General features: G+C 58.7%; 3 protein-coding genes and 1 long non-coding RNA gene across 12 annotated transcripts; 2 read left to right on the top strand and 2 right to left on the bottom strand.

Annotated features, from left to right (window-relative positions):
* Positions 1–398: 398 nt before the first annotated feature.
* Positions 399–3,152, bottom strand: LOC127389667 (uncharacterized). The gene is made up of 2 exons (XR_007890693.1): positions 2,973–3,152; positions 399–2,580 (listed from the first exon to the last, which is right to left on the bottom strand). It is a non-coding gene; the product is annotated as an uncharacterized LOC127389667 (long non-coding RNA).
* Positions 3,153–3,216: 64 nt separating this feature from the next.
* Positions 3,217–11,475, top strand: IGBP1 (immunoglobulin binding protein 1). 2 transcript variants are annotated; one of them, XM_051630475.1, is made up of 6 exons: positions 3,217–3,410; positions 3,922–4,224; positions 7,172–7,367; positions 9,105–9,190; positions 10,583–10,692; positions 10,954–11,475. In XM_051630475.1, exons 1-6 carry the CDS (start codon positions 3,229–3,231, stop codon positions 11,100–11,102), a joined length of 1,026 nt encoding a protein of 341 aa, XP_051486435.1. In that variant the 5' UTR covers positions 3,217–3,228; the 3' UTR covers positions 11,103–11,475. The 2 variants fall into 2 exon arrangements, with proteins under 2 accessions (XP_051486435.1, XP_051486434.1); XM_051630474.1 differs by having other exon boundaries at positions 10,951–11,475.
* A 1,690-nt stretch (positions 11,476–13,165) lies between these two features.
* On the top strand, positions 13,166–18,235 carry LOC127389651 (diacylglycerol O-acyltransferase 2-like). 7 transcript variants are annotated; one of them, XM_051630341.1, is made up of 8 exons: positions 13,166–13,261; positions 14,938–15,066; positions 15,140–15,247; positions 15,507–15,577; positions 15,666–15,870; positions 16,903–17,077; positions 17,155–17,357; positions 17,519–18,235. In XM_051630341.1, exons 1-8 carry the CDS (start codon positions 13,222–13,224, stop codon positions 17,671–17,673), a joined length of 1,086 nt encoding a protein of 361 aa, XP_051486301.1. In that variant the 5' UTR covers positions 13,166–13,221; the 3' UTR covers positions 17,674–18,235. The 7 variants fall into 7 exon arrangements, with proteins under 7 accessions (XP_051486301.1, XP_051486305.1, XP_051486307.1 ...); XM_051630345.1 differs by lacking the exons at positions 16,903–17,077; positions 17,155–17,357; positions 17,519–18,235 and adding exons at positions 16,198–16,338; positions 16,402–16,485; positions 16,552–16,896 and having other exon boundaries at positions 15,666–15,910; XM_051630347.1 differs by lacking the exon at positions 16,903–17,077 and having other exon boundaries at positions 15,695–15,870.
* A 741-nt stretch (positions 18,236–18,976) lies between these two features.
* On the bottom strand, positions 18,977–24,437 carry P2RY4 (pyrimidinergic receptor P2Y4). 2 transcript variants are annotated; one of them, XM_051630339.1, is made up of 2 exons: positions 24,305–24,437; positions 18,977–20,645 (listed from the first exon to the last, which is right to left on the bottom strand). In XM_051630339.1, the coding sequence occupies exon 2, from the start codon at positions 20,627–20,629 to the stop codon at positions 19,505–19,507; it is 1,125 nt and encodes a 374-aa protein (XP_051486299.1). In that variant the 5' UTR covers positions 20,630–20,645; positions 24,305–24,437; the 3' UTR covers positions 18,977–19,504. The 2 variants fall into 2 exon arrangements, 1 of the variants encoding a protein (XP_051486299.1); XR_007890690.1 differs by lacking the exon at positions 18,977–20,645 and adding an exon at positions 22,728–23,191.
* Between the last annotated feature and the right edge of the window lie 1,487 nt (positions 24,438–25,924).

Raw genomic sequence — 25,924 nt, 5'->3', positions numbered from 1 at the left:
TGCTAATGTGACAGATCTACCTCTTTGACTTCCCTGTCATTAGCCATTTTCCCCCCGGGTCTTGTGGCTTTTTGTTGATCTGTCTCTCTGGAAACAAGACTCCCTGGAGCTGAACTCTCCGTGGCCGTGGCCAGAAGTCTTTCCCTTTCTGGTGCTGTGAGCAGACCTGGGAGACACAGCTCTGAAAATGGCTTGTGCCCAGAAGAAAACCATCCCTCTGTGTGAAATGTGGTGAGAAGCAGGCAAAGGTTTCGCTCTGAAAAGCCTCCTCTCAGATCCTGCTTGATTTTAATTTAGGTTTGAAAGGAGAAAGGCTGGTATGAATGTGATGGATCCCTGCTGGTCATGCTTGTGCAGACAATGAAGTCTGGAAAAAGAAGAGAAATTTTCATGGACTCTTTTGACTTGGTTGCTAAAGCATGGGTTGATTTTATTATTTTTTTTTCCTCTTTATTCATTGAGGGATGCTGCATAACTTATTCCAGAAGCTGTTGGCAACCAGGGAAGCATTTTGGAGGAAGAAGGACTCTGTGTTCAAGAACATTCTGGGTTGTTTCTTCCCTCCAGCCCTGGACTGGGGGGCAGGACCTGTGTCCAGTTCTGGTGCCCTCAGCACAAGAATGATCTAGAGACAGTCCAGAGGAGGCCACAGGGATGATCCAGGGGCTGGAGCAGCTCTGCTCTGGAGCCAGGCTGGGAGAGTTGGGGTGTTCAGCCTGGAGAAGAGAAGGCTCCAGGGAGACCTTAGAGCAGCTTCCAGTGCCTGAAGGGGCTCCAGGAAAGCTGGGGAGGGGCTTTTCATCAGAGAAGACAGTGATAGGACAAGGGGTGATGGTTTTAAACTGAGAGAGGGGAGATTTAGGTTGGATATTAGGAAGAAATTCTTCACTCTCAGGGTGGTGAGGAACTGGAATGGGTTGCCCAGGGAGGCTGTTGATGCCCCATCCCTGGAGGTTTTTAAGGCCAGGCTGGATGAGGTTTTGTGCAGCCTGGTCTAGTGGTTCCCTGCTCATGGCAGGGGGGCTGGAACTTGATGGTCTTGAAGGTCCCTCCCAACCTTAATGATTCTAGGACCTCCACATACTTTTTGCTTGTGCTCTCCACAGAGAAAGCTGAGCCAGGAGACATGGGATGGGGCTGCTGCCTTTGGGCTCAGCTGCTGATCAACATCTGCACTGCAGTGAGTATTTTGGGGGATGTTGCTTTGACCTTTGGGACAGCTGGTGTCAACATGAGGGCACCACAAGACACTGACATGAGGAAACACTTGTTCTCCAGGAAAAACCCTTGCATCTCTGTTCTTTATTTCTGTGGTGTTCAGCAATGTCACGATGCCCTAAGGATGACAAATAGTAATTAGGGATTGTCCTTATGGGGATCTTCAGCTGAGGGGCAGGGAAAAGGCAGCAGAGGTAACAGCCCTAAGATGGGAGGGGGAGCTGGGCTGCAGACTGAGGGTCCTTGGGCACAGAATCATGGAATCCCAGACTGGTTGAGGTTGGAAGGCACCTTAAAGATCATCTCATTCCAACCCCCCTGCATGGTTCCCACCCCACATGCAATGCCAGACTAGACCAGGTTGCTGATTCCTGTTGTGAACCCTTCCAAAGCTCTTCACACAAACGCTTGGAAGCAGGGAGGGAGCTGCAGAACACAGAGCAGAAGCTGATGTGGGCCCACCAGCCACCCTGGGGCTGCCATCCTGCTGGGCTTTTCCAGGAGCATCCTCCCACCAGCCCAGGACTGGGGCTGTGCAGATTTTGAGGACTCTGTCAGCTGTGAGCACTGTGTCCCTGCTGTGGAGCAAAGGGTTGCCAGGCAGGCTTCCCCCTGGCTGGAGCAGCACTTGTGTGCTGGAGGACAACCTGCAGAAGCTCTGAGACCTTCCAGGAAGGCTGAACATGGGTGTGATGTGCTGGGAAGCACAGGACAGGCCTCCTGGATCTGCACAGTCAGATGTTCCACACGTGTGCTGAGTGCAAGACACCACGAGGGTGGGAGTGGGAATGCAAGAACCCTCCTGAAGCTGAGGAGGATCCCTAGACTTTATGCTGAAAACCTACAGAACAGAGACACTGGACAGAACTGGGAGACACTGGGATAGGTTGATCCCCCGTTGGCCAAAGCCTGGGAGCTCCCCCTTTTCACATGCAGTGGGACTAATCACAGCAACTAGTCCTGGAGTCTCCAGCTTGAGGCTCCTTGTGGTGTAAACTGGGGCTTGCTGGGTATTTATGCCCTCCAACATTGCCTCTCTGGTGAGAAGGGGCAGCCCAAAAAGCCAGGCAGGAAGAGAACACACATGGGCACGTGCAGGTTGATATCCTGGAGCTGATGAGCAGACTGTGGGTGATCCTGCCCACTACCACTGATTTCATGCTCCCACAGTGTCAGTGAAACCTACTCTTGACCAGCTGAGACAGCAGATTTAAAACAAGGCTCATTCACGTCTAGGAAGGAGATTCAGGAGCTTCCAAGCAGCTAACCCACTTGTCTCTTAGAGGCAAAGCTTTCTGCAGCTCAAAACCAAGAGGGCCTCATCTGGATTTCCCCATCTCCTGGTCTAGTTTGCCTGGTGACCTGGGATAATCACAGAACAGGACAATGAGATCGTTTTGGCTGGGAAAGACCTTTAAGGTCACCAAGACCAACTGTTCCCCCAGCCCTGCCAAGGCCACCACTAACCCGTGTCCCTCCACATACTTGGAGAGACATCTCAGCTCCACACCTCAAGGGCTTTTAAACACATCCAGGGATGGGGACTCCCCGCCTGCCCTGGGCAGCCTGGGCCAGGGCCTGACAGCCCTTTTGGGGAAGAGATTTCTCCCAAGATATCCAACCTCAACCTCCCCTGGCAACAACCTGAGCCCGTTTCCTCTCGTCCTTCCGCCTGTTCCTGGGGAGCAGAGCCCGGCCTCCCCTCACCCCCAGCCCCCCTCAGGCCGGGGCAGCGCCAGCAGCTCTCCCCTCACCTGGGTGGCGGGACCCCCGCAGCTCCCTCAGCCGCTCGGCGCTCTCCAGCCCCCGCAGGGCCGTCCCGGCGGTGTGGGGGGTGCTGCAGGGACCGGCTGCCGCCGGGTTTCCCCACCCCAGGGCCCGGCGGGACGCGCGGGAAGCGCCGAGGCCGCCGCTCGCCCGCCCCGCCAAGATGGCGGCTGGGGGGGGAGGTGGGTCCGCGTCACTTCCGGCCGCCCCGGCGGCGCTTCCGGCGGCGCGTGCCGGCCCAGCATGGCGGCGGGGCCCGGGCCGCGGCTGCCCGAGCTGCTGGCGGCGGGACGGCGGCTCTGCGAGGAGCTGGAGGCCGGCCACGAGCCCTCCTCGGGGGCCCCGGCCGTGCAGGAGAAGGTGCGGCAGGGGCTGGACGCCTTGCGGCGAGCGGCCGCCATGGTGGCGGAGCTGGACCTGTTCAGGTGAGGGACGGGGCCTGGGCCTGGGCCGGGGCAGGCCCAGAGAGGGTCCCCTGGGTGTGGGGAGGGTCCCGTGGGTGTTGGGAGGCCCAGAGAGGGTCCCCCCGGGAGTGGGGAGGGCTCAGAGAGGGTCCCCTGGGAACGGGGAGGCCCAGCGAGGGTCCCCCCGGGAATGGGGAGGCCCAGAGAGGGTCCCTTGGGAATGGGGAGGGCTCAGAGAGGGTCCCCTGGGTGTGGGGAGGGTCCCTTGGGAATGGGGAGGGCCCAGCGAGGGTCCCCCCGGGAATGGGGAGGCCCAGAGAGGGTCCCTTGTGAATGGGGAGGGTCCCCCCTGGTGTGGAGAGGCCCAGAGAGGGTCCCCCCGGGAGTGGGGAGGCCCAGAGAGGGTCCCCCGGGCGTGGGGAGGGTCCCCCCGGGCCTTCCCCGCCTCCAGACACGCCGCGGCAGGGCGGGCCGGGTCTGGCCGGAGCGGAGCAGGAACGGGAGGGCTCGGTCTGGTCTCTCCCCCTGGCAGCGAGAACGAGGAGCTGGAGGAGATCGCCTCCACCGACCTGCAGTACCTGGTGCTGCCCGCTCTGCTGGGCGCCCTGACGCTGAAGCAGGTGGACCTGAGCAAGAGGCTGGAGCACCTGGAGAGCGCCCGGGCCCATTTCTGGGCCTTCCTGAAGCTCTGCAAGAGCTACGGGCTGGGCAGCTTCCAGCTGCCCCCTGCCAGCCCCAGCCCCCCGGGAGAGGAAGGTGCTGGCAGCCAGACCCCCCGGGGACCCCAGGCCAGCCTGGTGGCCATGGCCTCCAGCAGGCAGGCCAAGATCGAGAGGTGAGTGCTGCCTTCATCTCTCAACTATACAGCTTTAAGAACTTTATCTTCCTTTCCAAGGAAACCTCAACCCGGGTGCTTAGCACTCTTGTGTCCTAACAAAAACCAGGTGTAGGCATGGTTTGAAATCCACCAACTTCCAAACCTTTCACCAAAAACAATAATAAATGAAAAAAAAACCCACCAGAAGGTAAACAGTGCTTGGAAGGTTTTGTGGTTCATGAACAAAACACTGCATGATGCACATCACCATATCCCTTTTCAAACCCTGAAGAGCAGCCACACAAGTTAACTGAGAGAATGGAAATAACCTTTAAAGTTTGAAAAATCCACTTGCAGAAGCCAGTGGAACTAATCAGGTGTAGGAACTTTCTACCTGGAAGTCCCAGCTGGAATAATCACAGGAATATGGCCCTGATGGAAGTTCCATAAAGTATCCTCATTCTTGCAGAGAAATGCTGACAAAGCCCCACTTGCTTTGTAATTCCAAATTTGTGTTTCCAAAATTCATTGCAGATCTGAGAAACCAAAATGGAAATAAATTACCACAGTCTGACACCAGCTCCTTCATCCCAGGAATTCCAGATGTCAGTTTAAAAGCCATTACTTGACTTGCACGTGATCATTTACAGACTCTTTTACACAGTAATTTTGATCCAAGAAAAGATGCATTTTCCTTTTATAATTATCTTGTGTCCAAGTCTTTAACCTGTTCACCTGAAAAGCTAGAGCTGGTTTCCTTCTGGAAAGGCATTCCCAGAGCTCTGCCCACCAGGAAGGCTGGATGTCACCAGACATTGAGTCTCCATTGATTTGTATAAATTATGGAAAGCAAGTAGCATTTGTGCCCTGCTGTCCTGGGTGTGAGGAAAGGGGAGACCCTCAGGCAGCACCAGGTGGGACAGACAAGGACTGGCAGGAAAGTCCTGGTTCCCTGGGCAGTGGAATAATCAGGAGCTGTTCCTTTTAAGACAGGTGCCAGATTTTTTTAGTGGCACTGCACACAGGTTGGGGAGATTTAGTTTCTGGTCTTTGAAGAGCTACAGAAAAGCTCTTAGGATGGGTTCTTTAATCACCACTAGCAGTGTAAAGCCACCCAGGATGGAGGTTTCCTACCCACCTGCTTATTAGATCTTCAAAACAAAGAGGTAGTTGGTGCCTCTTTTTGCCCTGCTTTAGTTGGGGGGGTTTAACAATCAAGTTGTTGCTTGTGGTAGCACTGGGAGGCCCAAACTGGGCTGAAGAGCTGTTTAAATGGTGTTTGGGGTTTGTGTTTCAGTGAGTAACCCAGCTGAGAGGGGTTTGGGATAAGAGGAGACAGCAGGGCCTGGGGTTTCAGCACAGCAAAGCCTCTGCAGCCCGGGCTGGGCTCAGGGCTGCACATCATCTGGGGGTGGGCACTGAGGGCCTGTCAGCTCCTCTCACAGGGGCTCCTGCCTGTGCCCCCTCCCCAGCTGCTGCCCCCTCCCCAAGCTCCTGCCCCCTCCCCAGCTGCTGCCCCCTCCCCCAGCTCCTGCCCCCTCCCCCAGCTCCTGCCCCCTCCCCAGCTGCTGCCCCCTCCCCCAGCTCCTGCCCCCTCCCCCAGCTCCTGCCCCCTCCCCCAGCTGCTGCCCCCTTCCCCAGCTCCTGCCCCCTCCCCAGCTCCTGCCCCCTCCCCAGCTGCTGCCCCCTCCCCAGCTGCTGCTCCCTCCCCCAGCTGCTGCCCCCTCCCCCAGCTGCTGCCCCCTCCCCAGCTGCTGCCCCCTCCCCAGCTCCTGCCCCCTCCCCAGCTCCTGCTCCCTCCCCCAGCTCCTGCCCCCTCCCCAGCTGCTGCCTGTGCCCCCTCCCCAGCTGCTGCCCCCTCCCCAGCTCCTGCCCCAGGCAGACAGAAGGACCTGCCTGGTGAGCTCTGTCACCAACAGGTTAGGACTTGACCAGGACCAGACTTTGCAGTTACATTTGCTGTCATGGATTGCAAGAACAAACTTGTGGGTGGGGTTGTTTTTCAGAACAGCTCTTGTATGGTCCTTGTCCTTTCAGCTCCCATAGGTTTCTGTTCCTTGGCTCTTCCTCTGTGTCCCTCAGCTAGCACTGCAGCTGAAGGAAGTGGGACACCAGGATTTAGCCTGCAGGTTGTGCTGCTTCAATAACTGATTCCTGAAAAGGGGGAAAAAAAAACAGCCAGAAAACCAAAATTCTATTAAAGAACAACCCACCCACCCACACTAAACCACCTGAGGTGGAAACTGAAGAGTGTTTGAATCCACCTTATAAGCAGCTTCATGGGTATCTTTGTGTCATATAGAAGCAGCACAAAATCAGTATTTTTCCAGTGAAGGAGCCAGTGAGATGAAGTCCTGTTTTCTCCAGGAGATTAATTTTGCCAGGCTTGCCTAATTTTCCCTGGGAGGCTTCATTCCCAAGGACTGCTCAACTTTTAGGAGAAGGAAAAACTCATGGAGAGGGGCGCCTATAAATTTAACCTGTTTCAAGGCTGCTTTTAGCAGTCAGGAGATAACTTCCATTACAGCAGGAAACCATCACAACCTCCCTTTTTTTGTACCATTTTCTTCTGAAATGCAGAAGATCCTGTTCAAGCTGTTAAGAGCAGTAAAGGTTCTGAGTGGTGTCTGAACTGGAGTTGACAGGTGGAAGTGATGGGGAAGGTGAGAGGAAGAGATGTTGGTGTTGCTTGTTGTGTGAATAACTGCATTTCCAAAGCCTTCTTGAAGCAGATTGGGATTCTTCTGGGAAAAGAGGATTGGGATAAGGAGGTGGTTTGATGGTATTTCATGGAATGGTGGAGGTTGGAAGGGACCTTGAAGATCATCAGGTTCCAACCCCCCTGCCACGAGCAGGGGCACCTCCCATTAGGAAAGAGGGAATTGTTTACTTCAGGTGACACTGTATCTGAGCTGTGTTGGAGGAAGGTGCCTGAAATGGTCTCGTGTTGTTCTGTTTGAGACAGATACAAGCAGAGGAAGGAGCTGGAGAACAGGTTGGCCTCCATGAGAACCTGCGTGGAGAGCGGGCAAGCGGACGAGGCCCAGACACGGGAGTTTTACATCCTGCAAACCCAGAGATGGATCAGCACCAGCCTGGAGGAGATTGAGAGCATTGACCAAGAGATGGTCATCCTGAGGAGCAGAGGTACAGCCAAGCAGGTACGAGAGCTTTTCTGCACTGCAGGTGCTGTGGGTAGTTAGAGGCAGTGATAGACATTGTTGTGGGTAAACAGACCTCAGAGGAGTTCAACAGCAGTTTCAGAAGCTTTATTCTGTGAGTTGTTGGTTGAAATTGAGCTCAATGGCTTCAAGCTACACCAGGGCAGGTTCAGACTGGACATTAGGAAGGATTTTTTCACAGCAAGAGTGGTCAGACACTGGAACAGGCTGCCCAGGGAGGTGGTGGAGTCACCATCCCTGGGTGTGCTGAAGGGTGGTTTGGATGTGGTGTTGGTGGATGTGGCTTAGGGGAGACCTTTGTAGAGCAGGGATGATGGTTGGACTGGGTGATCCCAAGGGGCTTCTCCAACCTGAATGGTTCTGTGACTCAATCACAGCACAAGTGGGTGGGATTTGGTCTAAACCTGACCAGGCAGTGGGGTGGTTTTTGTCTGGTGCTGGCAGATGTTCTAGAGACAGTGGTGGCTTGTGAGGTGCAGAGTGCTGAGCCTTGGAGCTGAACCAGTCTGCCTGCAGTGCCTTTCCTCCACTTGGCTGGCTTCTGCCAGACCCTTCACTCTGAAGAACTAAGGACATTTTTAAATTGAATTTGGAAACCTCAATACAAGAAGGACATCGAGGTGCTGGAGTGGGTGCAGAGAAGAGCAACTAGGCTGGTGAGAGGCCTGGAGCACAAGTCTTATGAGGAGCAGCTGAGGGAGCTGGGGCTGTTTAGTCTGAGGAGCAAGAGGCTGAGGGGAGACCTCATTGCCCTCTGTAAGTGCCTGAAAGGATGTTGCAGAGAAGTGGGTGCTGGTCTCTTCTCATAGCTAAGTAGTGATAGGACAAGAGGGAACAGCCTGAAGCTCCACCAGGGGAAGTTTAGGCTGGACATTAGGAAAAATACTTTCTCTAGAGGGTTTGTCAGACATTGGAACAAGCTGCCCAGGAAGGTGGTTGAACCACCAGCCCTGGGTGTGTTTAAAAGTTGTCTAGATGTGGTGCTTGGGGATACAGTTTAATGGTGAACGTGGTAGAGTAGGGCTGAAGGTTGGACTTGATGATCTTAAAGGTCTTTTCCAACCTAAATGATTCTGTGGTTAAAAGATCCTGGTGATTTCTTCCAAGCCTGTGCAAGTCTGCAAAATGTCCAGATGTTACCAAAGCAATGCCAGTTCTGAATGCTGAAAGCTTCTCCTAGACCTGCAATTCCCATGTAGAATAGTTTTTTTTCCTGGGCTTTATGTTACTCACAGAAAGCATCTGTCTAAAAATAAAAGCTCATGATGTGCTGACACAAACCACAGTCCAGCTTTGTTGGCACAGCTGGTTTGTGCAGCTCATTACTGGTGTTGCAGAACTGTGCTCTTCTGAAGTGCCCTGGGTGATCTCATCAGGACTGATGAGCTCTACTTGCTTCAGAATGGACTGGTTTGATCCCGGGGAAAAATGAGCCATATTTCATGCTTTGATCTGAGCTGATCTGGTTTAGCTCTGGCAGCTTTCTGCTCTGAGCAGGGTGGGTGTAACAAAGGCACAAAGAGAAGTGATTTGTCGAAACTCCCAGATGGAGCCCGTGATTTAAACTGGATTAAGGCCTGAATTGTCCATCTTGGGGTGTTGCTCTGACAGCAGAGGCATTTCTCTTTGGCGAGACCTTTCGTGACTTGTGTGTGGGGTGGGAAGGGGGGGCTCTCACCCACACGATTCTCTGGTGACTGTTGTTTGCATCTCCAGCCTCCAGCTCCACCCCACGGCGCTGCTCGGCCAGCCAGGCCCCCACTGAAACCTTTCCTCCTTACCCGGGATGCTGCTCAGGCCAAGTATGTTGCTTTGTGATGATTTTAGACACAGTGTGAGGCTGTGCTCTGTTCTCAGGTCAAGCCTGAAAACTCTTCAAATGCAGAAAGCCAGTTCTTACCTTCAGGCAGCAGGTTGCATCAAGGTGGGACCTGCTGTGCATCTGGGCAGGGGATGGGGGAGCATCTGGTGCATTTCACAGGAACACAGAATGTTTGGAGTTGGAAGGGACTTTAAAGACCATGGGGTTCCAACCCCCCTGCATGGGCAGGGACACCTCCCACTAGAACAGGCTGCTCAGAGCCCCGTCCAACCTGCCCTGGAACATCTCCAGGGATGGAGCCCCCACATCATCTCTGGGCAGCCTGTTCCAGTGTCTCACCACCCTCACGCTGAAGAATTTACACCTGATCTCTAACCTAAATCTCTCTTCTTTCAGTTTAAAACCATTCCCCCTCGTCCTCTCACTGCAAGCCCCTGTAAAAAGTCCTTCCCCAGCTTTCCTGTAGGCCCCCTTAGTTTCTCCCACTTTTCCTGATCTTCTCCATCCCTAGCATGCTGCAGTGCCCTCCCTAACCCTTTTTCCTCCTGTCAGGATGGCAGAAGAGGAGACTGTATTAAGCAAATACCCCTGTGTTAGTTCCCAGGCCACGTGCTTGCTGGTTGGTAAGCTGTGGAGAGGCTTATCTGCCCCTCCAACCTCTCTGTGATACAACAGGGTTGTCCTTCACTGTTAAAACAAAGAGCCTGGTGCTGAAAAAGAGCATGTGGGCTTTTAATCTCATGTACACTCAGGAAGATTTCAGTGAATTCAAGTCAGTGATCCCTGGGGAGATGCCATACCTGCTGGAGAGTCACCAGTCACAGCAATACAGGTTTGAACTGTAAGGCTTTCCCCAGGGTATCCAGGTCTTGACACCTGAGGGCACCATGAGATTCTTGCAAGGAGCATGGCAGCTAAAGCACAAAATGGGATAGAAAACAGGTTTCTTGTCATGCTTTTGGCATGATTTGCCCTCAGCCTGTCATGTATCTGGGCAAGCTGTGCCTCGTTCAGTTCCCAGGGCTCTCCTTGGCAAGCTGTGTGAGCACAGTGTTCCCCTTTGGGCTGGGGAAGTGATCCAGGGTCTTTGGACTAGAGCAGTCCTCTAAACAAGCAGGATGAACTCTTCAGAGCCCTTGTGGCTGGTGTGCCAGGCTGTAGATCCAGCTTTGCTCCCAAGCCCCCCTTGATGCTCCAGGGGAGCACAGAGGTTCTGTGTGAGGCTCGTGGCTGAGCATCGTCCTGGGGAGCAGGTGAGAGGTCTGACTCCATGATCTTTAAGGTCCTTCCCAACCAAAGCAATGAATGGTTCTGTGTTTCTGCTCATCCATAGCCATGTTGAAGTGCTTTGACTGTCTCTGCCTCCCCACAGAGTGTTTGGTGTGGGATACCCTGGGCTGCCCACCATGACAGTGGATGACTGGTACGAGCAGCGCAGGAGGCAAGGACTGTCTGAGCAGAGCACAGCACAGAGGGCACCAGGTACTGAGAGGGAAGGCAAAGACTAGGGCAGGGAATTGGGGAAGCCTCTCCAGGGGGAGGGTGAACGGGGCTGTTCTCAGGGTGTAAAACACCCACTGACTGGGGAAAGGTAAGAACAGACTTAATGAGGCTGTGGGAATATCTGGGTTGCTCGAGAAAGTTCCAGCTTTGTCTCCCAGCCAGCTCCTGGCAGGGCTTCACTTCTGAGAACTTGCCTTCACTGTCTCACTGCCCCTCACTCCTCTTCTTGACCTTCAGCAGGTGTAGCTGATGAAGAGCAGCAAAAGCAGGAGCAGGAGAAAAAAGAAGAGGAGGATGATGATGAGGAAGCTCTTCAGAAAGCTCGGAGCTGGGATGACTGGAAAGACACACACCCCAGAGGCTACGGCAACCGGCAGAACATGGGCTGATGCCCCCACTGCAGAGGGAGTGGAAATCCTGTAAGAGTTGCCTGTGTCCTGGAGATACAGGAATAAATACACTGTACATATGCAGAGGGATCCATGGCTTCTCTGGGAGACACTGGAGTCCAAGGAGGAAACGTGACAGCTTGCTTTGGTGTACATTAAATGTCAGCTGAGGGCACTGGTTGTGTACAGTGACAGCACAGAGCTCCTGGTCAGTGGAGCTCTTTCTGAGGGGTCTGACTGCCTCTGCTCTCCCTGGCAGAGGAGGTCCTTGAAAGAAAAGTACATTGATTTGGAAACTGCTCTTTGTATTGTGGGTGGATGTATTTATTTTTTCTCTATCTTTTAAGCAAAATAAAATCTCTTGTGCTGCCTAGTTCCTGAAAATCCCTGGCTCCTTGTTGTGGGCTCTGCCAGAGCAAGTCTTTGCAGAAACCCAGGCTGGTCACCAGGGCGCTGGGGATGGGAAGCAGGCAGTGTCAGACTTTTTCAGCCACAGCTTCCCAGCTCACAGCACAGCCTGGGCAGGGAGGTCTGTGTGCAGCTGGGTGTCCAGTGGCCTTTCCACAGGCTCATCCCACCGCTCCTCCCCGAGCGGGCAGCCTGAAGTGCTTGGGATATTTGCTTTATTAAGTAGATCAGATGTTTGGAGGGTGAAGTCTTGAAAGGCTGATGCTACACATAGTACAAATTCCTTAGTGGAAATGTTTGTGCTTTTGCTCAGTGTGATGTGTCTGTGGGGCTGTAGCACACCTGACTTGGTGCCCGACCTGTGTGCCCACAGGGGCCAACGTGGACAAATGGTGCCACGTTCAAAAGCAAAGCAGTGTCCTGGTTGTCACTGTGCTTTGAAATCTCCTTACAGAATAACCCTGAAGGGGTGAAAGCCTTGTCTGGATTCTTCTGAAGGTGAGGAGTTGTTGGCACTAATCCTGCAGAGGAGAGGGCATGACTGCCCTGCTGTACCTGGCACTGATCTGGAGCAGGGCAGGCACATTCCTGGGCAGGAAAGCGCGGAGCCTGGAAGCTCTGGAGTCACCCAGCATGGCTGTAGTTGTTCAAATGTTGGGATAAAAAAACAAGCCAAGCATGGCTGCTGCTTGCACACGGGCAATGTGCCACCTGCAGCAGGGCAGGAGGCACTGACTGTGATTTGGTGCAGTTGGGCCCATCAGCAGAGAGCTCCCTTACCTTGGAGGACAGCAGGATTCTGAATTAATCCGGGGTTTTGCCTTCCCACTGGCACGACTCGAGCACCCCTGAGGGGCCAGCAAAGCTGTGGAAGAGCTTTGATGTTTTCTCTGTAGCAGTCTCAGCTCCTCTCAGCTAATCTACCCCTGTGGATGCTGCTGCACCCTTTTTTCCAGGTAGTCTCTACAAAAGCAGATGATGGGTTTTTGTGAGTTCCTGGGTTCCAAACCTCTCTCCTGAAACGTATTTCTTGCTTCCACACCACCTGAAATCTGCTACATATGTTTATCCCTTTCCTACACTTGATGTTACCTGGCTTCTCCTGGCAGGGGCTTCTGGAGAGGCAGATCCTAAGCAGTAGCTCCTCAGCTGCTTTTGTTTCTTCTTTTTTCCCCGAGATCTGTCCAGGCAGCACCAGCCTCCCTGGGCTGGCAGGCAGCGCTTGGCCGGCCCCGCAGCAGAGCAGGGGATGGAGCTGGAGGCTGGGGCTGAGGGTCAGGGCCTGTCTGGTGGGCCCTGTTCCCATGTTGTGGAGCAGGATGACGTTTTTGGGTGGCCCTGGAGGGGTCACAGCAGTGGAGCATGGCAGTGGTTTGTGAAATACCCAGCACAGGAAGGTACCATTCCCGGGGGCCGGCGGCCGGGACCGGCACCTTCCCGAGGAGCGGAGACTTCCCGAGGAGCAGCACCTGCCTTTCCCCACAGCAGCTCCTCACTGCTCAGCAGGACTCCTCATCCTCCCAAGGACCACCAGGTCTTCTCCTCACCCCACAAGCCATGGCTGGAGTGGGTCTGCTCCCCTCTGCAGCGCGGGGTTTACCTTGGGTCAGCTGGTTAAATCAGCTGGACACACAATCAATCGCCCTTCGGTATTTCCCAACTCACCTTCTAACCTGCAGGACCAGGCTCTGGAGTGGGACACCCTGCCACCATGAAAACCATCATTGCAGCCTGTTCCCAAAACCTGAGTGGTAAGAGACTTCCAAAGTGTGCTGGAATGGTTTGGGATGCCAAGGCAAGGAGCTGGTCAGGCAACTGGTGTTTCTTGTCACCGTTGCCTCTTTGCTTTAGGCAGCCTGGGGGGAAAGGGAGGTGTTTGGGGCAGTTTGGGGTTGACAGCACCAGGGGAAACAGGGGGTTGCTCCACAGGAATGACATTTCTGACAGTGCATTTGGTAAAGTTACTGCTGCAAGATGCTCCTGCAAATTCCCTTTTGACTTTCCTCGCTGCTCTGAGCTTTGGAACCCAAATTTCTGGGTTTGAAGAGAATTCTGTCACCGTGGATGGGGTTGTCAGTGGAGCCTGTGGGGTTTCCCCTTTTTCTGTCTGTAGTCTGGACATTCACGGAGTGTTTTGGGGGAGAAGGTAGAAAAAGGAACTAAAAAAAAAGCAACGGTTTGGTAGCCACGGGTTTTCTTGGCAGAGCTTTGCATCTTCCCTGGAAAAAAAGCCAAGGGCTTTGGGAAGCTCTGCAGTGACAGGGCTGGGGGAGTGGGGGAGATTGCTCAAAGCATGGCAGCCTGCTCGGGGGGAGGGGAAGAACCCTCCATGCTGGTGGTGGCTCCAGTGTTTGACATTTCAGTTGTCCTGGTCGTGGTTTGGGTTGAGCTGGGAAGAGCTGAACCACTACCAGCCACCCAGGCTGGGGTTTGGTTGTTCTCCTCCAACCCAAGGGTCTCTTGGCTGGGGTGTCACGGGGACAGATCTGCTGTTGTCTGAGCATCTCTAGCTGACCAGCATGCTGAATTTGGATTGTTTTCCCAAGAAAACAAGGCTTTTGTGACACAGGAGCTGATGGGGTCTGTTTGGCTTTATCAGTGTTGGGGAAAAAACTTCATCTCCTGATCTAACTGAAGATGTCCCTGCTCACTGCAGCAGGGTCAGACTGGATAACCTCTAGAGGTCTCTGCCAACCCAAACCATTCCATGATTCTATAGCTCACAGTTGTGGCCAGACCAGGTGGTCTCAGCCACAGCAGACCTTTGGCCAGGAGCAGTGTGCTGGAAGGACTCCTGCCCCTGTTTTGGGCAGGAGGGATGGGGCTGCACATGGAGTTTGGATCCTGGCACCCAGCCCGGGGTGGTTAATGGTTGGCCAGGGTTGGCTGGAAGGGGTGGGGGGGGGGAGTGGAGTGGCTGCTGGACTGTCCCCCGTGGGAGACAAGGCTCAATGTGGGCAGCCACCCTGCCTGCTGGCTTTGGGGGGTGGCTGGGGTGTGGGTCAAGGCAGCTTGCTGGCTGAGGAAGCCCTGAATCCTCTTCTGAGCCTGAGCATCCCAAGGAGGGCACAGGAGAGGCCTGGGATGTGTCACTGTGCTCAGCTCCACTGGTGCACACAGGCTCAGGGATGTGTTTGGGCTGGGGATGCCCAGCCTGCCAGCTGCCCCTGCCTGGGGCCGCCCAGGGTCACCTCCTGGCACGGTCCAGAGCTCCCTGGGGCTGAGCACCCCCCATCCCACCCCATCCATCCCTTCCTCACCCAAACTGCTTCATCCTTCCCATCCTCCCTTCCCACCTCACCTCTGTACCCCAACCCGAGCAGCCGTGGGTCCCACCAGACCCCAGACCCCACCAGCTTGCTGGGAAGGGGTCTGTGCACCCCGTGGTGGCTTTGGGCTGGGTGTCATGTCCCCCCCCCCCGAACAGGCAGCCGTGCCAGCATCCAGACCGCCCTGCGCACCCTGCTGGTGTCCCCCTGGCCCTCGCGGTGGGACGTCCGCTCCTGGCTCCAGCTCCTCTCCGTCCTGCAGTGGGTGCTCAGCTTCCTGCTGCTGGGTGAGCTTGGGGGGACTTTGGGGGGGTCCTGGTGGGGCAGGGGGACAGCCGCTCACCCCCTCTGATGCCACAGGAGCCGTCAGCCTGCTGCTCCTCATCTACCTGGTGTTCACCAGCTTCTGGCCCATCTCTGCGCTCTACCTGGCCTGGATCATCTTTGACTGGGACACGCCAGAGAAAGGTGGGGATGGGCAGAATCCCCCCCTCTCCCCCCCCAGCTCTTCAGAGGGACGTGGGGCAGGGGGTTGCCCCTTTCTCTGGGTCCATCCCAGGGCAACTGGGGGGCCCCACATCCCGCCTGCTCTTTCCCTCCTCTCCCTGCCCCATCATCACCCCGGCGGGAGCAGGGACAGGGCGGGTCCCCCGGGGCAGCGTTTCCCGTGGGTCCCGCTGCCCGGGGGGGTGCCCGTCCCCTCCTGCCAGCCCTCCTTGCTCCGCAGGTGGCAGGAGGCTGCCGTGCCTGCGGCGATGGCCCGTCTGGCGGCACTTTCGGGATTATTTCCCCGTGAAGGTAGAGCGCGGCGGGCCGGGCTGCGGGGCTGTTGGCTCGGGTGGTGGTACCGCACAAACGGACCTGCCCCCCCCTGACGTCCCCGCAGCTGGTGAAGACGCACGACCTGTCCCCCAGCCACAACTACATCATCGGCTCCCACCCCCACGGCATCCTCTGCGTCGGCGCCTTCTGCAACTTCATCACCGGCTCCACGGGCTTCGGGGGGATGTTCCCGGGCATCCGGCCCTACCTCACCACCCTGGCCGGCAACTTCCGCCTGCCCGTCTTCAGGGAGTACCTGATGAGCGGGGGTGAGAGGCTGCGGGCGCTGCCTGCACCCTGCCCTGCACCCTGCCCTGCCCTGCACCCTGCACCCTGCACCTGCACCCTGCCTGCACCCTGCCTGCACCCTGCACCCTGCCCTGCACCCTGCACTGCTCTGCACCCTGCCTGCACCCTGCACTGCACCCTGCACTGCTCTGCACCCTGCCTGCACCCTGCCTGCACCCTGCCCGCTGCCTGCACCCTGCCTGCACCCTGCACCTGCACCCTGCACTGCACTGCACCCTGCCCTGCACTGCACCCTGCCTGCACCCTGCACTGCTCTGCACTGCTCTGCACTGCTCTGCACCCTGCACCTGCACCCTGCCTGCACCCTGCCTGCACCCTGCACTGCTCTGCCCTGCACTGCACCCTGCACCTGCACCCTGCCTGCACCCTGCCTGCACCCTGCCTGCACCCTGCACCTGCACCCTGCACCTGCACCCTGCACCCTGCACCTGCACCCTGCACCCTGCACTGCACCCTGCCTGCACCCTGCACCTGCACCCTGCACCCTGCACTGCACCCTGCCCTGCACCCTGCACTGCACTGGCCCCTGCACTGCTCCCTGCCTGCACTGCCCCTACACTGCACCCTCACCCTGCCTGAACTGCACCCTCACCCTGCTACCACCCTGCCCACACCCTGTCTGCACCCTGCCTGCACACTACCTGCACTGCACCCTCACCCTGCCAGCACCCTAACTCTATCCTCACCCTGCCCACGCCCTGCCTGCCCCCTGCCTGAACTGCACCCTCACTTTGCTAGCACCCAGTCTGCACCCTGCCTGTGCCCCACCTGCACCCTTGCCTGATCTCCACCCTCCCCCTGCCAGCTCCCTGCCCACGCCCTGTCTGCGCCCTGCCTGATCTCCACCCTCCCCCTGCCAGCTCCCTGCCCGCACCTCCTCTGCTCCCTCCCTGCACCCCACTCTGTCCCTTGCATGGACCCCCAGGCCCGGTCCCACGGGGGGTCCCTGGGTGTCCCCTGCCCCCTGGCACAGACGGTGTGTCCCGCCGCAGGCCTGTGCCCGGTGACACGCCGTGCCATCGGGTACCTGCTCTCCAAGAACGGCACCGGCAACGCGGTGGCCATCGTCATCGGCGGCGCGGCCGAGTCGCTCTCCTGCCGTCCTGGTGTCACCACCCTCGTCCTCAGGAAGCGCAAGGGCTTCGTCCGCATGGCCCTGCAGCACGGGTGGGTCCCCGGCCCTGCCGCCGCGGGGGTCTCGGGGTCCCGGTGCCCCATCTCCACTCGCTGTGTCCTCTCCGCAGGGCACACCTGGTCCCCTCCTTCTCCTTCGGGGAGAACGACCTCTTTCGCCAGGTGGTCTTTGAGGAGGGCAGCTGGATGAGGAGCATCCAACAGCGCTTCCAGAAGATTATGGGCTTTGCTCCTTGTGTCTTCTACGGCCGGGGTCTCACCTCCGTCCAGTCCTGGGGCTTCCTCCCCTACCCCAGACCCATCACCACCGTGGGTGAGTATCCGCTGGGGCAGCAGGGACCTCTAGGAGGTGGAGGAGTGGAGGAAGAGGACAACCCGTGGTGGATGGCATTGGAAGGCGATGCTCAGCTCTTGTTCCTGATGAGCTGAGCACGTCTCCACACCACCAGCCTGACCTTCCTCCCCTCCTGGCAGTGGGGGAGCCAGTGATGGTGCCCAAGATCGAGAACCCAAGCCCTGAGGTGGTGGACATGTACCATGAGATGTACATCAGCTCCCTGCTCAAGCTCTTCCACGAGAACAAGACCAAGTACGGGCTGTCAGAGACGGACGAGCTGCACATCCTCTGAGCACGGCCGGCGCCAGCAGCCAGATCCTGACTCACAGGGCTGGCTGGCTCCTGGGGGTGGGGGTTCTGGCTGGCTTGGCCCAAGAGACACCTGGGGGACAGTCCCCGCTCTGGCCCTCTGCTCCTCTGGCCAACAACCTGAGCAGGAGGTGGGAGGAGAGGAGGACGTGAAGGGGAGGTTGAGAAAGGGTCCGCCTTGAAAGGGATTCAGGGGGGCTACAGGTGACGCAGCCATCCCCCAAGGACATGGGGCTGATGTGGGGGGGGTGGCATGAGGCTGGGGGGCCAGGGGTGGGTGCAGTCCCACCAAGAAAACCAGGAGACCATGAGCTGAGGGAGGAGGGAATGGGACGGACTCTTTGGGGTGGCATCCTGATGCCAAGTGGGATCAGGCTGGGGACACATTCCCCAGGGGCGGGGGGGGACACTCTCCTGGACTTGGGGACCCTTGGAAGTGGCCTCAGCTGGGACCATGGAGCTCTGGGTGGGGGTGGGTGCTGCCCTGGCCCCAGGTGGGCTTTTCCCCCCACCTCTGTACCCAATACAGATTTCCAACTCCCCCACTGCTGCCTGTGTGTGCTGGGGGGCTGGATGGGCTGTGCCCCTCAGCTCCCTGCCTGGGGGACATGCCACCCACCTGTGTCCTCTCCTTGTCAGTCCCATCTCTGGGGCCATGCTTGGTGGGGACCTTTGCATCACTCAGGTGCAACCAAGCAGCTCCCGGCTCCTCCTGGGCCAGGTGGGATATAATGGGATCTCACTGGGTTAACTGGGCTGAGGAGGGATGTCTTTCCTCTGCTCTAGGCTCAGCAGTGAGTGAGGGTGTCTGGTGGGATGGGGACATGGGGCTGGGACATGGCAGCCCTGGGGTCCTCTCCCTCCCCAGGTCACCTGGGCAGCTCCTGGTGGGATGTGACTGTGTGGGGTCACTGGCTGGGGGGGACACCCCGATGATGTTGTGTCCTTCCCTTCCCTAGGGAGGGGCTGGCAGGACCTGTTGGGGACAACGGGTCCAGCCCCTCCTGGGGCTGCTGGTGGGGAGGGCAGCCCTGTCCCATCCCTGCCCGGGGTGACGTGGGAGTGGTGACATTGCTGATAGGCATCTCTGCTCCTCTCTGCGCAGGCACTTGGGCAAACACCAGGGCTGGGTAAACATTTGGAAAGCAAACACCCACCAGGGCAGATTCCCCAGGACTCTCCCGTCACCGCGGGTGCCACCGACGTGGCCACTGGCCTTTCTCTGCTCTCCAGGGCTGTCTGGGGTGGGCGCCTCGTCCCCCCTGCTGTGGGGAGAAAGAGGTCTGTTTGTACAGAAAGGGGAAGGGGCTTTATTGGGGGGGGTGATGGGCAGCGGGTGCCCCGTGCTGAGTCCCTCCCCACCTCTCCCAAGGCCAGCAGTGTGATGGGGACATCTCTGAGGGCTTCTGCCAGGCACACACGGGGCCTGGTGTCACCTCTGTGCCTGGGTTCAGTCCAGTCCCCTCAGGTGGCTGCTGAGAGGGCAGTGCCTGGGGAGTGTCCCTCCTCTGTAGTGACCTGCCAGCCCCCAGGTGTCCCCAGGGAGCACCCCGGGATGGGACGTGTGCTGCGGGCCAGCCTGCTATCCCAGGGCGGCTTTCTCAGTGTCCTTCCCACTCCCATGGGAAGGTGGCTGTCCTGCCCCGGCACTACTGACACCCTTCTCCCACGGCAGGGCTGGAACAAGACCCACAGCCACCCATCCTCAGCCCCACGGTGCCTGCCCTGCCAGGGACAGGTTTGGGGGTGCCGCGACAAGGGGGTGCACTGATGGAGACCAGGGGTGAGGTTCCTGTAACCCCTCTGTGGGCCCCTCAGCAGCCACCTCTGCTCCGTGCCGTCCCTGTCCCTCGGGTGTCACTGGCAGTGTGGCTGCCTCCCGTGACATTGTCTGTAGAGGGGGACACCAGGGCCAGGTCGTAGGTGGGCACGGGCCGGAGCCGATGGGCCGGCCCCCGGCGCAGCCGCCCCCGGTACTTGTCCCCGGCAATGAAGTACAAGATGGGGTCGAGGCAGCTGTTGATGCTGGCCAGGGGCCTCGTGATCTTGTAGCTGAAGTTGATGATGTTGAGGGTCTGGCAGTTGGCTTGGAAGTAGCGGGAGGTGTAGTAGATGGTCCGGGTGACGTGGAAGGGCACGAAGCAGACGGCAAAGACGGCGAGCACGATGACGATCATCTTGACGGAGCGCTTCTTGTAGGAGGGCATTCGGGAGACGGGGCTGGAGAAGCTGGACTTGCAAAGCCTCTTGGCCATCAGGCAGTAGCACAGGACGATGACCAGGAAGGGGACCCCGAAGAGGAGGGCCATGACAGAAGAGCTGTAGTGCACGTAATGGTCAAACTCCTCGGGCTTGGTGGTGTCATGGCACAGGGTGCTGTTGTCCTTGGAGCTGGTGGTGACAAAGATGAGGTTGGGGATGAGGCAGATGGTGACAACGAGCCAGGCGCCCACGCAGATGATGCGGGCTTTCTTGGTCTTCACCCACTTGAGGGAGCGGATGGGGTGGCAGATGCCCATGTAGCGGTGAACGCTGATGCAGGTGAGGAGGAGGATGCTGCTGTAGAGGTTGGCGTAGAAGAGGAAGCGCACGAACTTGCAGAGCCCTTTCCCGAAGGGCCAGTTGTTGCGGTCGGCGTAATAGTAGACCAGGGTGGGGAGGGAGAGGACGTAGAGCGTGTCGGAGACCGCCAGGTTGAACATGTAGATGGTGGTGGCGTTCCAGGGCCTCATCCTGCAGGTGAACATCCACAGGGCCCAGGAGTTGAGGGGCAGCCCCACCACGAAGACGATGCCGTAGGACACGGGCAGCAGGATGAACTTGAACTCCTCGTCAAAGACGCACTTCTCCTCTGGCGCCCCGGTGGTGTTTCCTCCCGGCCAGGGCGCCGGCGTCGGTGCCCACAGGCCGAGGGGGAAGGTCCTCACTGAAGTGGCCATGTTCTCCCAGCCAGATCTAGGGGAGCAGTTAACAGAAGCGCGTTAGTCGCCGATCCCGAGCGTTGCGGGGCGCAAAGCCTGGGAAGGAGCCAAAGATGCCAGGTTTTTTGCCCTCCCTCCCCCCCCAGCTCAGGGAGCTCGGGCCACTCTGACTGCTCTCTGCTTTTCCTCAGCTGGCGCGCTGGGGCCTGGCGGGGAGCCCAGGGGGGCTTGGCGAGTCCTCCCCCTGGCCAGCCCCCGCAGCGACACCCGTTAATCACCCCTCGGAGCCCCGCGCGGGGACTCCAGCGCCGCGTGGAGCCAGGAAGCGTGCCTGGGACACAGGGCCGTGCCGGCCCCGCCGGGCAGCAGCCCCACGGCGCGCCGAACAATGAGGCCTTGATGAGCAACAGCAGCCCCGGCCGGTGCCAGCCCAGCCTCTTGGAAGCCAGCTCAGCCTAATTGGCACCATCCTGACAATGCTGCTCGTCCCAGAGGGGCTCCTTGACAGAAGAAAGGCAGGAGGAGAAGAAAGGCTTGTCTGGGGGAATATTATGGCCCAGAGAAATCCTTGGGGGGCTGTTAAAGGAGCAACTGGGAGAGAGTGTCCCTGGACGGCAAGGGGCCTCCAGCTGCCGGGTATTCTCCGTAGGAGAGGGATGAGCTAAGCCCCATGGAGAGGAGCTGAGCCAGAGCCAAGTCCCAGCCCAAGACCGTGCAAGTTCACAAGGCAGGCAGGACATATCCCCCCCCCCTGCAGCGTTTGGGATGAAAGGCTGGGATCTGCATCCTCCTGGACAACCGGGCTCCAGGGCTGAGGCGTGAGGGCCAGCTGGAAAAGGGTTGTGTTTGCCTCTCAGGGTGCCCGAAGCTCAGAGCCCACTCCTCCAAAAGGAAGAAGGAGCTTCTGCCACCATCATGGAGTCCAGCAAAGGACCGGTGAAGGCTGCCCATGCCCTCGCCCCTCCACACCTGGCAGAGAGATTTCAGAGCAGCTTCTGCTGGCCAGGAATAGATGCTGGGATGAGTAACCTGGGAGCAGGAGCACCTGCCATGCTGCCAGCAGAGATAAGGGCATAGCCAAAACTGTATGTGACGGAGGGAAAGCTGCGGCATCTCCAGTTGCTCTTGGTCCAAAACTCATTCAGGCCAGAGGAGGACTCAGGGAGATGATGCACACTGGTGGGATACTGGTGTTGGTGGCACGAGGTGGAAGGCAGAGTCCTCCCAGGCTCCTTGGCTGCCTCCCCATCCATCTCCCATTCGCCCCTCGCCAGCGAGCCACGCAGCCTGGCGTGGTGTGTACGTGGCTGTGCTGCCTGCCCAGGGGCTGAGCTGAGCTCTGATGCATCTTCTCCCTGCAAAGCTTCACCAGGAGAGACACCTCCGAGTTTACAGGGATGATCATAAACGCAGCAGCAGGCAGATGGGCTGCAGGACTGGCCCCTCGGGGCTGCCTGTTTGAGTTGTGGGCTGAGCTGCAGCCTGGGGCTCCCATCAAACACCCTGCAAACACCCTGCCTGCCCGCAGCGCCTGGCACGGGCAGCTGCCTGGCTTTATTGCAAGGATGAGTTCAGAGAGCAACAGGCAGGTCCTGATCAAACATTAACAGTGGGAAGAACTTGCTCTGTTTTTCCCAGAACCGGGAGGGAAAACCAGCTGGTAACCTCGGGGTGCTGGTGCCAGCTGTAGTCCCAAGGGCTGCTGGTCGTGCTGGTCCCAGCCCAGCAGCTGCATCTCCCCAAGCCACCACGCTGCTGAGGACACGAGGCACCAGGAGATTTGTTTTCCTCTTCTAACCTCTGAGTGCAAACGAGCATGAAGCCTTGAGCTCGGTCGGACTGGAGGTGCTGCCAGGTTCAGTGACCAAAGCCAGTGCCTGTGATATATGTCAACAGACAACCAAGATAGGATGAAGTCAATAAATAAAAAGTAATAACCTGGTTTGAGAAAGAGATAAGGAAGAAGCCTGAGCAGCTGAATGGTGCTGGGCTGCTCAGAGGAGAGTGCAGGTACTTGGCTTCTGGCAGCTGCTTCTGCTCAGCAGCAGGATTTAACTGCTCCATTGCAAGGTTCCTTTGGGGGGGAACCACCAAAAAATCAGAACACAGAAGGTGATGGTGTTTGGCAGGTTTTATCTCAACAGCTTCTCTGCTTCCTCATCTGTAGTCAAGATCAAAATCAGTGGCTTAAGTTACTGATTCACGTCAGTCCACCCCGAGGACACGTCACCATCAGGCCTGTTCCTGCTCCTTGCTGCTGTCTCCAGCAAGGCTCTCCCTGGCCATGGCCTCTCCAGCACGGGCTTCTCAAGGAGGCACTGATCACAGCTCTGGTGAGGTCTGAGCCAAGTGGTCAGGCTTGCTGCTGGAGTTGGAGACAGAAGGAATCTCCCACCTTTTCCCATTGCAGCAAAAGGGTTGGAGCTGGGGAGGTGATGCCTGCTCCTGCCCTGCCCGTTTTCTGGGTGCACAAGGGCTGTGATGCTGGAAAATCTCTTGCTCATGGCAAGAACATCCCTCTGGAATGGGCCAGTGTCCCGGGAAGCAGCGAGGGGTCCTGCAAATCACTCTCATGACCACCTGCCAGCGGAAAGGGACAGAGACTGGACCGTGCATCGGGGGGCAGGTGCTGCCCTTGGCCCTTTGCTGCAGGATCAGGAGCTCTGAACCAGCCTGAACGCATCCTTCAGCTCCAGTGGCCGCCCCCAGCCCCAGGTGACCCCAACGTGGGGTATCCCAGCAGCTGGCCAAGGCTTCCTGCCTTGGGGATTTACAGGAGAGCTGGAAAGATGCCGCTGAATGAATGAGTGGGGCAGCACTGCAGGCAGACTCTGCCCAGGCGCCAAAGTCCTGCCTGCTGGCGGGATGGGACTCAGGGATCCTGGTGGAGCAGGTAGGACCTTCAGAGAGGGGATGGGAGAGCAGATATCCGAGGGGAGCCAAGGGATGTGGGGCTGGGTGAGCCTGGAGCACGGGGAAAAATGAGGCTTTTCTTCTCGCCTAAGCTTTTGGGTATTGCAAAACAAGGGGAAGTTATGCAAAAACATCCTGCAGAAGGACCCTTGTCCCTAATCACCACTTGGTTTGTGCAGCCAAAGCCCCGGCACAAGGGGAGCTTGACCTCATTTCTTTCCAATCCTTCCCTTTGACTGCAAGAGCAGCCAAAGCACGATCTGCCAGCGCTGCCCGGGCACTGGTGCCTCCTCCCTGGGGACACTGGTGGGGTCGGGTGCTGCCCTGCTCTGAGGTGACCCCCTTCCTCAGCGGGGTGGGAGGTGAGGGTTTTCTTTCACCTTGGGTAGGCTTTCCCTGTCCCTCCAGCTCCCTGGGTGAAGTTGCAGGAGCTCGAGGGCAGCTTTGCCCTGCGAGGAGACAGAGATGTAGGGGATAAGGAGCAAAATGAAGGAGAGGAGGTGGCCACATTGGGAAGGATGAAGGCCCTTGGTGATGGAGGAAGGCAGTGGCATGATGGGGAGGAGGATGCATGGAGGGATTTGGGGATGGGGGAGAACTGGTTGACCCCCCCACACACACACCCCCATCCAGCCCTGGGGGGTCCCACCTCTGTCCTACATGAGGCCAGCCCCAGAGCCCAGCTGGGTTGGTGGGGTGGTCGTGGGTTGGTGGGGCTGTCCCTGCTGGGGGGGTGTCCCTGCTGCTGCTCTCCACCAAGCGTGGGCTGTCCCGGCTCACCTGCAGTTCCTGGGCTGGGGTCTCAGGAGCAGGGCACCCTCGGGGCACCCCTGTCCCCCGCGGGGCTGGTGGCCATGCTGGCGGGGCTGGTGGCTGCGTGTCACCGCGCTGAGCTGTGCGTGCCCGCTCCCGCTCTCCCAGGGCTGGGAGCAAAGTGCCCCGGAGAGGCAGGGCTGGAGGCGGGCAGAGGCGTGGGCAGGAACCCGCAGCATTCCTGCCCGGTCCCTGCCCGCGTTCCTGCACATGTCCCTGCCCGCCCCAGGGGCTGCCCACGGGGCTCAGCCCCGTTCTGCTCCCGTCCCGTCCCGTCCATCACCCTGGCAGGCTCTGGGCTCCCTGCGGTCCCCGCAGCAGCCCCCAGACGTGCGGGGTCTCACCCGTGGTCCCTCAGCCCTTTCCCCGTGGGGGGACACAGACATGGTGACCACCGCCCCTCACTCACACGGACCACGGCCCCTCGACCACGGGGGTCACAGCCTTTTCCCCGTGGGCACCGCAGCAACACCCCTCGCCCACCCCGGGGGATCCTCCCCGCCCCAGCGGGAGCAGGCGGGTCCCGGCGGTGCCGCCCCCCGGGGTGCTGCCCTGCTGGCACCCCAACCCTGCGGGCAGTCCTGGGGACAAAGGGGGCCACTGCCACCTTGAGGCCAGCCTGGGCGTAGTGTCCCCAAAACCGGGGCCACCGCGGCTGCCGCAGAGGCCGGGGTCCTGCGGGCTGCGGGTGTTCTGGGGGGCAGCCCGCGCCCACCAGCCCCGCAGCTGCTCCGGGGGGACTGAACGCGTTTGGGGGTGCGCAGGGGGGTGGGGGGTGCTGTGAGAACGGGGGTGCCCCGAGATGCGGGGACTGTGGCCAAGAGCGGGCGGTTCGGGGGGAGCTGGGTGCGGGGGCACCTGGGGACGCTCGGCTGCACAGGGCGAGCGCGGGGGGGTTCCCCGGGGTGCGGGGCCGGGGTGTGCGGGGGGAGCCGTGTCACCGCGGGCACCCGCGGAGGGCAGAGCCAGCACCGCCCCTGTGCGGGAGAGGACTGCAGGGTTGGGAATGTGCAGGGTCCCCGGTTAAACCGGGGGGCAGCGCCCCGGGAGCAGCAGGCGCTCTCCCCGCCCTGGCCCGGCTCAGCAGGGACCCTCCTTGCCATGCGGGCACTGCAGACGCACCTTCCAGGGTCCCTGAGACTTTATTCTGGATGGGGACAGCAAGGGGCAGCTCGGAAGGGAAGGGTGCTACAGCCTCGGGAGCTGGAGGAGAAACCCACTGGGAATGTCGCCCGACCCTGGGGAGCAGGGAGGGGCCACTGAGGCCGAAGGTACGAGGGTGTGCAGGGCTGGGCTGGCCATGGATGCCCCTGTGCCCTCACAGGCTGCACGGTGGCCACCTCGAGGGGTTGAGCCTAGAGGTCCAAAGCACCTGGCAGTCCCTGCTTCCCAAGCGGCCTCCCACCTCCCCTGTTCCCTGTCCCTCCTCGCTGGTGGGGCTCAGCCTGGTTCTTCCTGGGAAGGGAGGATGGAGACAGGCAGCCAAACCCAGGCAGTGTCCACCTCAATGGACACAGGAGCTCCCTGAGACTTTCCAACTGAGCTGCTTGCTGGTGAGGTCAGAGAAGTTGGGAGTGTGGCCAGTAT

The sequence above is a fragment of the Apus apus genome, chromosome 12, assembly GCF_020740795.1.
Source record: "Apus apus isolate bApuApu2 chromosome 12, bApuApu2.pri.cur, whole genome shotgun sequence".
Lineage (NCBI taxonomy): Eukaryota > Metazoa > Chordata > Aves > Apodiformes > Apodidae > Apus > Apus apus.
Note: the sequence above shows the minus strand (reverse complement) of the source record. Positions and strands in the feature narration are given on the sequence as shown.

Excerpts from the sequence above, each read along its gene's own strand:
- IGBP1 (XM_051630474.1), top strand. The coding sequence starts at position 3,229 with ATGGCGGCGGGGCCCGGGCCGCGGCTGCCCGAGCTGCTGGCGGCGGGA. Across the intron at positions 3,411-3,921 it reads GCGGAGCTGGACCTGTTCAG|CGAGAACGAGGAGCTGGAGG; the intron begins GTGAGGGACGGG and ends TCCCCCTGGCAG. Across the intron at positions 4,225-7,171 it reads AGGCAGGCCAAGATCGAGAG|ATACAAGCAGAGGAAGGAGC; the intron begins GTGAGTGCTGCC and ends TGTTTGAGACAG.
- P2RY4 (XM_051630339.1), bottom strand. The coding sequence starts at position 20,629 with ATGGCCACTTCAGTGAGGACCTTCCCCCTCGGCCTGTGGGCACCGACG.
- LOC127389651 (XM_051630341.1), top strand. The coding sequence starts at position 13,222 with ATGAAAACCATCATTGCAGCCTGTTCCCAAAACCTGAGTG. Across the intron at positions 15,578-15,665 it reads GGGATTATTTCCCCGTGAAG|CTGGTGAAGACGCACGACCT; the intron begins GTAGAGCGCGGC and ends ACGTCCCCGCAG. Across the intron at positions 15,871-16,902 it reads GGAGTACCTGATGAGCGGGG|GCCTGTGCCCGGTGACACGC; the intron begins GTGAGAGGCTGC and ends GTCCCGCCGCAG.